Genomic DNA, 15,697 nt, shown 5'->3' with positions numbered 1-15,697 from the left:
AAAAATGGATAGACGGCGTGGATAAAACACATACATTAAGTTGGGCCCCACAGGAGCACGGGCAGGACAGAATCCGAGTCGCCGGATGTCTCACCCATGTCATGTGGGCTCCACATATCATTCCCCTTCTTGGAACTCGTGAGTCCATAGGACTTGACTTGTTTTCAGAGGGATCCATGGAAAGTCAGTCAATCAATTAATCCGGACCGTCTACGACGTCCGGCCCACAGTTTGCAACTCACCAATCAAACGATCCTGACCATCCAAAAGCCAGTCAATCTTATATCATCGATTTTACCAGCCATGGATGCATATGACAAAAATTGTCTCATCACACCGACTCTTCACATCAACCACCATACAGTGCAGCCCACCAAACAGAAGGTTCTAAATCGTCAGTTATCCCTGCTTCCATCAACAACCTCACCATTCATTTTCACAAGCTGGATCATGCAATCACAACCGTTCAACTGCTGCGATGCCCTTATACTTGCCTACGAAAAGAACACCTGACCACATGGACAGCTCGGATCAAACGATGATACGATCTACACGTCCATATTCAAGTAGGACCAAACCATTTCGCAGTGGACCCCACCACACTAAAGGCAAGAAACCCTCCTTGACCCAGGAAGCGGATTGCCTGCGGTGGGTGCCATAGGGATATCCATGTGGCACTGGCCCAAGCTCTGTGAGGCCAGCACGATGTATATATTCTATCGACGCCGTTCATCCGTTTTTACAGCTCATTATAGGGCATGATCCAAAAAATTATAAATATCCAATGATCAAATGGACCACACCGTAGAAAAGAGTGGGGATTGAGCGCCCACCTTTGAAAACTTCCTAGCGCCCACCGAGATGTTTTATTACCCATCCAACCTTGAAAATTTTTACGTGGTGTGGTCCATTTGAGCTTTAGATTTACATCAATATTTCCATCATGCCATTAAATGAGCTGAAAAAACGTAGGGACGGTGTGGATAAAACATATACATCACGGTGGGCCCCACAGACCTTGGGTGGTTCACGTCGTTGCTTAACCCAAGGGCAAAAATGTCATTTCACGTCCCATAACATCTCCCCTTATTCTTACTTAGCGTGAAAATAATCTCTTAAGTAGGTGCGTTTATATGAAAACAACGTGTCGTTTGTAGATTCCTCCCCTTCTAACTGAAATCCGTTTCTCTTTTTTCTCCCAATCTCTCTCTCTTTCTCTCATGACATTTCGATCTTCCTCTGCCCATCCACACATCGATTTCCAGCTGTCCGATCGATTCATCGCCATCAAGCTCCGATCTCAGACGTCCAACTTTTCTTGCCGCAGGCCGCAGGCGGAATTTCGAGCTCCGTAGATGAACAGAGGTCGAATTTGGATGATAACTGATGAAATTAGGGTTTGAAAATCTCATGAATTGCGATTCGCGGAGAGTTTTTCCTTTTCCCGTTTTGTGATCGGTAAGTTGCTCTGATCGAAGCTTGTAGAGTTTTATTTTCTCTTCTGTATTTTGCGACGGATGGAAGTTTATCTGGTTTTTGATGGGCCTCTGAGGTTGTCAGAAATGCTTCTGATTTTGATTATTAAAAAAAAAAAAAAAGTATTTCCATAATCAGAAGATTCCAATTTCGATGGATTTTTTTATAAAAATTTCTTTTCTTTTTTTTTTTTTGCATTTTGGTGAAAATTTTAATTTCAATGGATAAAATCGGTAAAAAGACTGCCCTTCAAAAATGGAGTGCTAAACTCCCTGGTTTTTTTTTTCCTGACGTGTGGAAAATAAAGGTTGTTCGCGGGAGCACATCAACTGGTGAACCGCCTATATCTAATCTTGTCTTTAGGCGATTGGACGTGTGTCTTGCTCTCCGTTGATCGGTTCGTTTGGTGGGCCCACTTTGCAGTTTCGACCGAGCATCCCAACTGTTTGGTTGGTGGACCTCTTCCTATCCAATGTGGGCCCATTAAAAGATGGTATACCCAGACCATTGTGCCCCACTACCCATGTGGACGAATCAAACAACGAAAGTAAATGTAGACAACTTTCTAGTACACATACGTGGCATCGAGAAATACTTCATACTCGGACAGTGTGATGGTTAATACACAGGCAGTCGGCAATTACTGAGAAATTGCGTACGTGGAGTAAGAAAAATTCAAATTAGGCCATCTGAAACATATCTACTAATTTAGATGTCAGTGTCCCATCAAGCCATTTCATAAGCTGGTCAAGGTTTATTAAATAGGAGCCCATGTTTGGTGAGCTAATAAAATGTCACCGAAGCTAAATTACTTATATTTAATCATTTAGATAATAAATTATTGAGCATTTATTAGACGGTTGGAAATGAAAATGTTAGATAACGTTATTTCAGAAAACAAGGATTCTAATCAGAGGTTTGTCCAACCAATCTAATTCTTATGATTTAACTATAGTAGGTTTTACAATTTGATTAATTTAATTTGAGCTAATATATGTCACTAGTTTCATTTATGAGTGCTTGCATAGGAAGCTTCATACTAAGCCAGAGCATCAAATAACACTACCTTAGCGTTACTGTCTTCTACGCCATTGATAGACAGTGGGGCTGTTGTGGCCCATCAATCACGGGTCCACTAGAAGCATCAGGAACACCAATTGTAGTTTTTTGGCGGGTTATTTAATCCTTTTTTTTTTCTGAAAAAATATTCTTGGGGATGGACATTGATCTCGGTAGCATGTGGATGTCCATGTCTCATCGCATCCTTCAGTCTATTTTATCAAAATCTCCAAAAATACTCGCAAATACAAACCGTGAAATGGAGTTATTGCAAACAAACAAAAACGCCCATTTAATACAATTCCATCCCAAACACGATACGCATCAAAAGGAGGTTTACAGCCGTCAAGAAGAAGCAACCATTGGTGGGTTTTCAGTAATTACCATTCTACCCTCTCGACATTGGTCGAGAATGTAATACACACACATGTAATCAGGAGAAGTACAAAACCCAACAAGATTCAATGGAAATGGATGCACGCCGTTCTTCTCATCCTACTCCACTTCTAAAATCCCAACGGCCTCGGCAGTGATCGTTATTTAACGGATGATGACCCTTTAATGCACGTATCTGCTGCGCCTTTGGTGTTATCCGACGCTGCGGGTACTGATCCAGCAGGCGTGTTTCCATGGGTAGATCTGCTTGGATTTGGGCTTTTGATGCTGAAAAAGAAAAACCCATTTCCTGTAAGGAGCTGCATTGGTGAATTTCCCTTGCTCTAGATCTACTTGTGTATAAAAATGGGTTCTTTTTGCCTTTTCCATTAATGGTTTTTTAATTTTTTAATTTCTATTTTCGCTTTCTCTCTCTGTAAATGTTCTTTCTTTTAATCATCTCTGTCTGCAAAAATGGGTTCCTTTTGCTTTTTCTACTATTGTGTTCTTTTCCTTTTTTCCTTCTTCCTCTCCTGTCTATGAATCTCATCAGTTTCAATCATCTCTGTATTGCAGATTTGCATCAGGGGTGGAGGGCATTTCCGAAATTAGAATAAATGAAGCCATGCCATGTTTGTGAGGTTTTATGAGGCCCCTGTCATGCGGGTAGAATTGGAGGGTGTGGATGGATTTGTGTGAGACTGAGCTAGTGCAGCAGAAGGATGCTGCCGACAACGATATAAGACCGCCGTTGGTACCATCAGAGAAGAACAATGCTGTCGTTGCTGCCCGCAAGCCACGGACGAGGGAGGTCACGTCGAGATACAAGTCCACGGTCACGCCAACACCTGCCACTCCCAGGCGGTGCTTGACTCCCAACTCAGCCCGGACGGTCAGCAGTCCGATCCCAAAACGGGCCCAATCAACTGAGAGGAGACGGCCCACGACACCCTCGTCCTCCCCATCGAGGCCTTCCACGCCTGTGAATGATTCGCCGATGCGGTCGATGGGTGGCAGGACGATGGAGGGCTTATGGCCTTCAACACGGAGCCTGTCTGTTTCATTCCAGGCTGATACTTTCTCGATTCCTGTTACCAAGAGAGAAAGACCGGTTACACCCATTTCTTCCGTTCACACGTTGAGGAATTCTGCCAATGTGGCGCATAGGCAGGCTGAAAATCCGGCTGTTCATCGTAAGGTGACGCCAGAAAGGAAGAGGACTCCTCTTAGAGGAAAGAACACTACGGATCAATCAGAGAATTCGAAGCCTGTAGAGAATCCACATGCTAGAGTCATAGATCAGCATCGGTGGCCCAGCAGAACAGGGGGGAAGGTGTCTGCCAACTCCCTAACTAGAAGCATTGATCTCACCAAATCCGCTTCTTTGCCAATTCAGGGACATGGGGTCTCCCCGACTCGGAGAACACCTGTATCTGATGGTAGGGGTTTACAGAAATCCATGAGCGAGGTGACAAGGCGAGTCTCTTTTGATGGAAGCAGAAGAGTAGAGTATGAATCAGGTTCGATTCGTTTGGTTGATGATGCCTCCTTGCGAATATCTGGAACTCTCAAGTCTGTTTCATCGAGTCCCAGGGTCTCTCCAAGTTCATTGGAAGCAGCTCCTTTCATAACTCGTCCAAGTAGAACTCAGTCATTGCCTATTACAGGGCTGCATCATCCTCCACCAAATAAGGCCACATTGTCACCGTCTTCTTCCTCTAGGGGTATGGTCAGCCCATCCCGCACGAGGCCATCAACCCCTTCAGCAAACTCTGTAACTAGTCGATCCAGCAGTTCTACTTCTGTACTTAGCTTTATTGCTGATGTTCGGAAAGGAAAGAAGGGCGCAAGCCACATAGAAGATGCTCATCAGCTGAGGCTGCTGTACAATAGATACTTGCAGTGGCGCTTTGTCAATGCTCGAGCAGACGTTGCATTGTCTATTCAGAAAGTGAGCGCAGAGGTAGGGTTCTTTGGATCCTCTGAATGCAACTCTCATATACTAGTAATTTACTAATACTTCCTACTGCTGCTATGCGGAAAATAAATACAATGCTTTACTTCTGTGGCAATTTTCATATGCTAGATGATATGGAGACTTCATACATTGGTACCGACAAAACCAGGGATCGATCAACCCTTTAGGAGAGTTTGGTTGTACGAGTGGGCAAGGAACAATCCATCTTCCAGATTGGTGTTTTGATTGCCAATGTTCTTTGAATAAGTTATCTAATGGACCCCTTGGAGACTTTGGTCTTTTTTTTTTTTTTTACACATGCACACACACCCCCACACACTCACGCCGTAGTGGGCTTTCACCACCTATGGATACTCGAACCCTTGACCGGGTGTTGAAACTCCCGAGAGTCCACCACCCGAGCAAGAGCAAGGATCCTTGGAGATTTTGGTTGTATGAATTATGTTGTTCAGATTGACACTTTAACTATCAACATTTTTGAGTAAGGTTGGAACTTATTGTCCATTCAAAAACAGCTTTCACCCATGATATATATAAGTGCATTTTTCTTGTATTCATATTCTTAGATTCTTCACTTGTACGTAGTGGGCAATGCCATCTTTCTCAGTGAATATTTCGGGTTTGATCTGTCATTCCACACCTTATATCAGTTATCAAGCTGTTTTTTCAACTTCTTTCACTGTAAACGATGCTGTTAATGTAGTTTTTAACAAATTCATGCTGAGGACTTCCCTTTGATTTCACAATGCAATGAAGAATTTTTAGAAGTTAGTTTCACAATGCAGCTACGGACACAATGGTCTCTTCATGTTGATAAAGCCATTACATGTTGATCTTGGTAAGAGTGTGATATGATTGGATATTTCTGGCCAGGGTAGATCTGTCAAAGTATACAACAAGTCGTCAGAATCTAATTTACATATTCAAGTGCTCATGGTGCATGCACTCCTAAAATAATCATCTGCAGAGCATTTTTCTGTTCCCAACAACTCTACACAATATTTCCAGGTTTCTTGCTTATGTCAGGTAAAAACTGCTACACATGAGCCTTAAACGTTAAATAAATAAATAAAATAAAACCTCAAACTTGTAGGAATGAATTACATTTTTCCTTACAATTTGAAGGTGATTGGAATCTTTAGTCTCTTTTATTTCTTAAACCTTCATAATGCCAAGATCTCTGGGTTCAGTAGACAGCAGGTATTTTGTCCTTTCATGCATCTACTACCCCGAGAATCTGATTATTCTGACCCCCCTATTCTGTTGCGGCTTTCCCTAGAAGCAAGTTGTGTTCTTTTACGTAATGAAAATATTTCATAGTTTGGAGAAAATAATAGCATGCAAAATCTGTAGGATGGCAGACATTTACAAAAGTACAACTACATAACATATTCATCTAGTTTGGATCAATTAGAGTGAATAAAAGTTAAAATATTCTTGGATTTGTGCATTGGCAATATAGCTTCCTTTGCATAAAGAAGAGGAAACATCTTATGGTTATAGAACTTAAATTTTTTTATTTTCATGCATCACATACCTTATAATTAAATTTGAATTCCCTTTGCAGTAACGTATGTATGGTGAGCAATATTTTGTTACTATCAATGGTTACAGTTTGGTATTGCATAAATTTCCAGTCTTAGTCTCATTGACTTCATGATAATTGGGTTTATAACATCTTGTAGTCCTCAATTGCATGAAACAGAATATTCTTTACAATGTGTGGAATACCACCTCAGAACTGCGTGACTCTGTCAGCATGAAAAGGATTGACCTCCAACAAATGAGGCAAGAGATGAAGCTGAACACAATTCTAAATGGACAAGTGAGCTCTCTTATGTTTTCTTCACCATTTATTCATTAAACTTGTAGACTTTATGTACGTTAGTCAACTCGCTTGGTATCAGAATTGCATGATCTTGGGCTTATTTGAAAGCTAACTCAAATAGGCTTTCAAGTGGGATCAATTTCTTGTTATTCTAGCAACATTTGAATCTGAAAAGCGGCCACCAAATATGTAATGACAAAACTAAGGAAACTCATTCCATGAGTATCCATCCCTAACAGCTAATTAAATAATAAACATATGGACTTGTGGAACCTGAATTCAACCGAACCATTTATTTTGGTCCATTTTTTTTTTTTAATCTAATCCAGATCATTGATTATACTAATCTAGATGGTTGGATGGTCTAGATCTTTGATTTGCTAGCTTGGGTGGCCTGGATAGATCATTTATAGCCTTGCATGCATCAATTCCCGTCTTGGAAGAAACTTGTCCTTGAGATAAAGTTGTTATCACAACAAACCGGCTTGTAAACATGTCTTCTTCAACTCTGGTGGTAGTTAATGATGAAGGCCTCCATGCTGGATTGTGATCTCATTCATATGATGGTGTCATATTACACCATACCTTCTTTTGCTTCTTCACAATCCTCCACATCCTAGGTGTCGATTTCCACTTCTTTTACAAGAGTAGATTTGTGAGCCTTGAATGTTGAATTCTCAGTTGTAGCCGATGCTCTTGTTCTTGATTGGCTTCTTGCTGTCGTCACACTGTCTTTCTCGTTGCAATACTCTTATATGTGCACCTTTGCTTGGCATGAATCCAGCCCACCAACCGCCCTAGTAGCGTTGTATCCTGGTCTTTGCAGGACTCTTTATTGGAATATTGGTATCATATCTCAGAATAAATTTTGGTGGCCTAAAGGATTTCTTATTCTAAATGCTTACATGGAATATTGACTGATTCAGGTGACCTACCTTGATGATTGGGCTTCAGCTGAAAGAGAGCATTCTAGTTCTTTATCTGGGGCAATTGAAGCTTTGGAGGCAAGCACTCTCCGCCTTCCCATTACTGGGGGTGCAAGGGTACGTGTTTAGTGATTATAGGAGTGCTTCCTGATTATAACAAATTCATTAAACATAAGTTGGCATGACTGGAACCAGGCTTTTGCAGTAGCTTTTTAATGAATGCATGAATGCTAATAAAATTTGTTGATAAATATAGTCATTTACAAGTTTCATGATCCTTCCAAAAAAAAAATAATACTAATTTCATGCTCTTACAGGCGGACATCCACACGGTGAAGGAAGCTGTCAGCTCTGCAGTTGATGTTATGCAAGCTATGGGGTCCTCCATCTGCTCTTTACTTTCGAGGGTGAGATTTTTGTCCCAATTTTGTGTACCAACCATTATTCAAACACTCATTTCTTTCTTTTCTTTTGTTGCCTGTTTGGAATGTGGGATTAGGTGGTATGGAAATTCATTTGGTCCAATGTAAATTCCATCCTGCATTTGGAATGGATGGGAATGATTGGATTAATCCAGGTAACATATCATCCAGCCCCAACAGGAGATATGGCGGGATTTCCGGTGGAATCTGAAATCCACTACATCTGTGTGCCCCACATTGATGCATGTGTTTTATCCACACCATCTTTCCATATGTGCCCTTTATCCACGCCATCCATAAGTGACACTTGAGTTGCATAAGCATATAGGTGACCAGCTCCAGTTGTGAAATTTGGTCCATTGATTATAATTTCATGGTCCACCAAATGCTGGTTTCACTTAATTCAGTGTTTTTTCCGAATCAAGAATTTGATCCTATACGTGGAATTGGCAATCAAAATTCCATTATATTTCCAAACATATAATCATTGTGTAATAATAGTGCTAATTCCACCTAATGCAATTCAATACCACCTAATCCTGCGTTCCAAACGGGCCCAAGTATCTGTACATATTTATTGGCCTTGTGTAGTCAGGGTTATGGGTGCAACTCAGGCAGGCTGGATGGGTTGAGGGTCAACCTGAGCCCAACCTGACCTCATGAGGACCCAACCCATAACCCAACCCGATCCCAATTCCAACCCGAACCCAACCCAATGTCCTCTATGCTCAACCCAACCTGACCCGACCCTAACAGACTCAAATACATGTGGATTATTCCCAAACTGACCTAACCTGACCCAAATTTGGTCAACCTGAATTCAAATTCGTTGGCATTTTTCAACCTGAACCCAACGTGAGGACCTTGACAACCTAATCTAAACTTGGGTTGAGTCTATCGGGTGGGTTGACGGGAACACAAGTTGCAGCCCTACTCAGGGTTTCCTGATTTCAAATTATTTTATCATTTATAGATTGTTACACTCCCAAGTGTTTTCAAATAGTTGTCTGAACTTTATACTTGCATGTGCGAGTAATGCCTTAAACGAACTTTTCAGCAGATGGTAATTACATCCTCTTTCTAATGACAATTAGCTACACCATATTGAAAGATAATTTTTTGTTCCCATAGTCTCTTCAAATTACTGATTTCACACTAGTGAAAAGTTTATATGCGACTAGGACGATAGGTGTGGGAAATACCTAAGTACTGTCCAGAAAAATTAAGAATAAGACTATCAATATATCCTCTTTACCAGCGAATGTAATGCTACAAGCTGGTTATGGAAATCAAACATTGATGAGCCATCACATGGATATTGACGATGATTTGATCATCAAATGTGTAAAGGCATTCTCAAGCTGCAGTTCTGGAGGCCCTGGAAACTTAGATTGTCTTTAACATGCCCTACATTTATTTTCACTGTAATGAATTTGTGCCTGACTTTAATAAGCTTGTGTTTATTGTCAAAGACTATGCAATTAGATACATGGCACATCTATTGTTGCAGCACTTACATTTATATCTGATTTCCCCATCGATGAATTTCAGCTGAACTGTCCCTATTGCTGTCATGGCTCATTTTCTGCCTTCTGGACTTGAATGTGATTTCTTGCTTTCTGGTCCTCCAAGGCCTTGGATTCTCCCATGCACGCACACAAACCAGCAGAGCTACCTTATCATGCTAGACTGATAGTTGAGTTCAGGGTGAGAATAAGAGGTCCAGAGGCAAAGTGAGATTCTGGAGTGGTAGGAAGATCTTGGGCAGAAGCCGGGGCGCTTGATGAGCCAAGCCTAGGTTTTTTGGACCCAAATTCTGAACTCGTGGTTGATGGCTATTCAATTGCTTGATTTGGCCCAGCCATGCCCATTGACAGCCCACAGTAGAAGCTGCCTGGACTAAGATCTGAGTGATCTGACATCCCTAGGCTTGAAGGAGTTACTGGTTGATATTTCAACACATCTCACCAGCCAAGGGCAATTGGCCAGTGCTTAATGCAAAAGATCTGCCCATCATGCTTGGATCCAACAGGGAGGTCTAGTCACATGTCAATAGGGATTTTCTGAATGTCAATTGCTAGTATGTTTTCTTTAGTTACTACCCCAGATTCATAACATTTGAGATTTTTATTTTGCACAGGTGGAGGGGGTAAACCATTTGGTTTCTGAACTTGCTAATGTAGCTGCACAGGAGAGAGCTATGCTTGATGAATGTGGAGATCTATTAGCTTCGACAGCAGCGATGCAGGTAAATAACAGAAATTCATGCATGCATCCTTATATTTGCACGTGAGCATACAAAATATGGAAGCACTATTCTAGCATTAACTCTCTTTTTGGATGCCACTATATTTTCTTTGGGTGGCCATTTTGAAGTGGCAATTTATGGCTACCAGACAAACACAAGTAGTATGAGCCATGGATTTATATTCTGCTTCAACACTTTATTGGGCCACAACACTGCTTATTACTCTTCCACATGACCAGATTTTATCTCACAAACGTACAATACCTAGCAGTAGACCTCCTATCTGTTAAAGAACCTACCCAGTCTGCATCAGATTACCTTACGATCCGAAGATGACTGTTTTGTCTATACAAAATTCCCTGTCATGGCACTCCTTTTAAGATACTGCAGAATCCGAACAATTATATCCATGTGAGTTACCCACGAAGAGCTCATAAACTGGCTTACCGCACTCATGGCATAAGGTATGTTTGGCTGAGTGATAGTCTAGTTGGCAGAGATAGTGTAGTGCTTGTGAGTTATCCAAGGGTTTGATCCCTGGTTGTGTTACTTTGTAAACCTTACTAGTAAAAAGGGGGGGAAATCTAGGTGGGTTGTACATCTCTGTATTCATTAACAGATATTAAGGTTAATAACGTGTGGTTGATTGAATTGTTTTTTTTGTTTTTTTTTGTTTTTTTCTCGAATTTGTAATTGAAAAATATATTTTTTTCCAAAAATTCTAAAAGTTTTGTCAATCTTTAAACTAGCCTCTAACCACTTTAATCTGATTTTTCCATGCTGTAATTGTAAGTTAAATGGGTGAAATGGGGGATATTTCGAATTTTCTCCAATGTCCCCCATTTTCCCCAAACTCACAAATCGGAGGTTAAAATCCATGATTAAGTATGCGAAATATGCAAAATCATAGATTATCATTTTTTATAATGATTCTAAGTGGTTTAAAGCAGAAAAACTGTTTAAATTCAAAAAAAAAAAAAAAGTAAAAGATTTCGTTCACCCACTCTCTGATCTTGATTTCTGCATCCAAATCCCATTTTCTCCAAACAATAAAAAAGGAGTGGTCAAAATCAGCTTAGGAGGCCAATGAAAGAAAAAAGAAATGATGAAAATTTTGATTTTTGATGATGTTTTTCCTAAAACTTGCAAGGGGAATGTTGTATTGCACAAGGGTTGGTATCGACGATATGATTTGTACAAAGTTTTTTTTAACTGAAATGTTGATGATATATCACAATGAATTGATATCTTGTCGCTACATTGCGTTATATGGGGAAATATCACTCAATGTTGAGTATTTTCATAACTACACATGGGTTTTGTATCGTCCACGTGCAATACCGATAGTATCGGCCAAATACTGAAATCACTGCATGCGTGTAGGCTTAGCAAACCTTAGAACTAATACTGCAAGCAATTAAAAATAACAATCAAGGCTTGTCTTTAACATCTGCACACGTGTGTGCTAGATATGTGTGTCAAACATGACATTGCCTATTTGAAAAAACAAAACAAAAAAACAAAAAACAAAAAAAAAACAGTTTCCTGGTAGTGTTACCCTTCAAATTGGATAGGATAATCACGGAGTGCTAAAAACTTCAAAATCTAATGCATTGAACTTCTGATTCTACCTATCCTCGTTTTACTTTCTTGGTAGGGTCCAAAATTTCAAACTGAAAGCTGCATGGGGAAGGAACTACTACCTAAGCAGCTGTTTGAACTTGCAGGGAAAGTCTACTTTCATATGACAAAATGGCTGACATTGGTAACGCGTACAATCTTGTCAGCAGGTGTTTTATATCACAGTATATTTTCTCTAAGAAGTTCCGAATGAGCCCTTAAACCTTTTAAAGAAATGAAACTAAAATTGCATAATGAAGTTTTTTTTTTCTGTGATCTTTAAAAACTTATATAAGTTAAATATTAAAAAAATCAGCTGTCTGCCTCGCGTTAGAATGAATTGTGATAAAAGAGGCTACACTCTCATAAAAACCAGCAAAAGCATGAATAATCAAGATTGAGTATCTTTTACACAATTTCTAGCAACTCATCCATCTCTTGGAAAGGAAGTGGAAATGGTTTCAGTTCATGAGACTTACCAACCAAAAAAAAAAAAGAAGCTACACACAATCTTATCAAAATCGTTATCGTATGGTAAATCGTAGTAGGGGTTGAATTGTATCGAATCGCAAATCATAAGTTTTTTTTTTTTTTTTTTTACAATTTTCTTTAAAAAAATATAAATAAATCAGTTTTTTTTTTTAAAAATAAAAATAAAAATTCATCAATCTTCCTTTTGCCATCAATGTGCCATGCAATGATAGTGTTAAAGGATTCTTATTCCTTTATTCTTTTACTTATTCTTTTTTCTTCTTTTTTTTTGTCTTTCTAGAAATTTCCCTTAAAGAAACATACAAGGGTCCCTTAATAATTTATGTTCTTGCTACCTTTCTCACCGTGGAAAAGTGGCCTTTGATACTACAGACAGACGAAAAAAAGATAATTTGATTTCTAAACATCATTCCATAACACATATTAGTCAGCATGATCATAATCATCCATAAAAACAGTACATGCAAGTCATACGATCAGTTAAGAAAGTAAGAAATCACAAAAAAAGCCACCTTATTTAACATTGAGTAGAGTATATATAATTTAATCTCTTATAAAGAACAAATAAAATAATTTACCTTTTCCAAACGATTCTTAAAGTCCCCACCGATATAAAAATATAAAATAAAAGCAAAGTGAAGTTTAAAATAGAAGAGTACAAGTATAATTTGAATTGTATATTGGGATTTGAATCGTAAATCGTAGTATTCAAATCATAGATTCGTGGGATGCATATAAAAAGGGATTCAAGGTTGAGATTCAAATCATTTTGCTTAAGGTTTGACTAAAATAGTAAATCGTAAATCATAGGATTTTGACAAAACTGGCTACGCATACCATAGTTCAAAAACTCATGACTCAACTCGATGTCCAGCTGGGTCAGGTTGACCAGAAGGCTTCTCTAATATTTATTGAACAAGTCTTTACTTGTCTCTATTCGATATGTGGTAATTAAGTTACTAATATTTATGAAATTTTAAAATAGTTGTCTGCTATACAGGTAAAATGTACAAATAGTTGAAAATAAGCAAAATATAGATCCCAGCCTGCTGGTTAGAGATGGTAATTCTGGTAGAGATCTTGGGTTCAAAACGTACCTCCTACTTTCTACTATTATTATTATTATTAATTGCATATTGTTTCCAAGCAAGTGACTCAGTTCGAGCCACGTTCCCTTGACCAAGTCATTCACTCAACAGGTCAAACAGAGTCGAGACTGAGTCACACTCACAATCAGGTTTCCTAGTGACTAAGGTTGAAATCTCGTCGAGTGACTCTGCCAAGCTTTGAGTAGAGTGACAGTCTTGGAACAACGACTCAGGCATGTTTGTTTTTGTGCAATACTGTTGAAATGAAAGCGATATGCACAGAATCCTAATTGATGCCATGCGAAATGAAGAATGGTGTAAAATCTGTTTTCAATTTCCAATCCAATACCCAAAAAATGGAGAAATCGATCTCTCCCAAACAAGTTGACAAATCTATTTCCAACTCTAAAAGGAAATAAAGCGGTCCCCCCCCCCCCCCACCAAAAAAATAAAAAAAAGATTTTATTGAGAGCTCAAAGATTATGATGACAGCCCAGGTTCAAAGCAAAAGAGCCCAATTATGGAAGGGTTGAGATAATCCAATTGACAGCTTTTATTGGTTGACTTTCCACCATAAAAAGTGATACTCATCAAATAAACGCTTTGGATCATTGTACGATGACCCAGATTGGAAGTTTAAAGTGTCGAAGTATCATATTGCAATATGTCAGGATGTATTCAAGCCAACCTCTCCACCGAAAACTCCACTTCAGACCAAATACACAGATTTCCCAATGGAGTACATTGTTTCCCATTGCCTGTGGATTCCATGTCTGTTTTCAATATCAATGAAATGGTTTCAACAAAAATAAACACACTTGAAGGATGTTTTCAATATCAATATAATTTAATTGCAGTTGTGCATACCCACACATTCGCATATGAGAGCACATGTATGTGTTGTATCTTACCCAATGATGTTCCCAAACAGGTAGAGGAATCCAGCCTCAGAACGCATCTCATTCAACGGAAACAAGCCATGCATAAGGCGGAGCAGCCAATATCAGCAGCAATTCAGGCATTCGTGTGACTGCCACTTGAAGCTCCTCGCACTTTACAACTTACTGTTTCCGATTGTCCTTGGCAGAGATAACAACATGCCCGCGATGTTCAGTGAGTGTAAATTGGCCTCTTTTTTACTGCAGCGGGCACATTATTTACTATTATTATTCTTTTCTCGCAAGAGGGCTCGCCGAGCTCTTCCCTTTTGCTCGTGTAATTTTTGTACCCCACACATGAAAAGAAAATCAAAGAAGGTAAATCGTGAAAAAGAAGAAGAAGATGCGTAACAACTGTATGTGTGTCTGTGAGTCCACGCATCTGAGTACTTTCTTGGATTCATGACCCATGATCATGGGGTCAGAAGCCTGCACTTGAGCATTATACTTGCATTTGGTCGTCTGCCTTAATAGAGCGGGGCAGCCTATCAAGCCATGCCACAGGAGTTGTGGATCTTTTGGTTGGTGCATTCATGAACCACAAGGATGTGACCGCTGAGCGCCCATCATGTGTGGCTTCAAAGAGGTGGTTCGAATTGGGCCTGAAAGCGGGACCCAGTGGACCACCATCCAATGTATATTCGGCTTATCAGAATGATTTGAAGGCGGCCCTGGTAAGATAATGCAGCTTCAATATAACTTGAAATCAGTGTTGCTCCCATCTCCACAGTCAGGCTGCTGGTCCGGGTCCCGCACATTAACAGAAAAGATTTGTACAATCATAGTCCAGATTCAGCGGAAGAAGTCAGGCTGCTGCTGCTTATTCAGAGGGCGAAAACCAGGATCAAGAATCTTAGGTTTGTGTTTAGACTAACATAATGCATATGGATTCCAATACTTCAGAGATACAGTAAGTTCATAGCACGATTGGAGGTTATTTTGAGAACGAGTTAGCATTGAACACACGAAATGGCGGCTGGGGGATTTATGGATGCAATTTGCATCTGTGAATGGTGATTTTGCTTGTAACAGGGATTGGATTTAAATGAATCATTGTTTAGTGTTGAAAATATTTGAATTTATTATTTATTTTATTTTTCTGAAAATTTGAAAACCTAATGTAATTATTGTATCTTGATCAATTCTAATTAAAATTGATGTTTTCAGTAGAAAGACTTGTCTTGCCAATTTTTTTAGACAGTTCTTTTCCTTGCGTTTAGAATTCCTAGAGAATTTTGATTGTCAGA

At 39.5% G+C, this 15,697-nt stretch overlaps 1 protein-coding gene across 3 annotated transcripts; it reads left to right on the top strand.

Annotated features, from left to right (window-relative positions):
• Positions 1-1,132: 1,132 nt before the first annotated feature.
• On the top strand, positions 1,133-15,623 carry LOC131217042 (AUGMIN subunit 8). 3 transcript variants are annotated; one of them, XM_058211730.1, is made up of 7 exons: positions 1,133-1,458; positions 3,487-4,873; positions 6,594-6,713; positions 7,643-7,759; positions 7,960-8,049; positions 10,205-10,312; positions 14,444-15,623. In XM_058211730.1, the coding sequence occupies exons 2-7, from the start codon at positions 3,596-3,598 to the stop codon at positions 14,540-14,542; spliced, it is 1,812 nt and encodes a 603-aa protein (XP_058067713.1). In that variant the 5' UTR covers positions 1,133-1,458; positions 3,487-3,595; the 3' UTR covers positions 14,543-15,623. The 3 variants fall into 3 exon arrangements, with proteins under 3 accessions (XP_058067713.1, XP_058067714.1, XP_058067715.1); XM_058211731.1 differs by lacking the exon at positions 1,133-1,458 and adding an exon at positions 2,762-3,222; XM_058211732.1 differs by lacking the exon at positions 1,133-1,458 and adding an exon at positions 2,762-3,238.
• The last annotated feature ends 74 nt before the right edge of the window (positions 15,624-15,697 follow it).

The sequence above is a fragment of the Magnolia sinica genome, chromosome 10, assembly GCF_029962835.1.
Source record: "Magnolia sinica isolate HGM2019 chromosome 10, MsV1, whole genome shotgun sequence".
In the NCBI taxonomy this organism is placed as follows: domain Eukaryota; kingdom Viridiplantae; phylum Streptophyta; class Magnoliopsida; order Magnoliales; family Magnoliaceae; genus Magnolia; species Magnolia sinica.
This window is presented reverse-complemented; position numbering and strand designations above follow the sequence as displayed.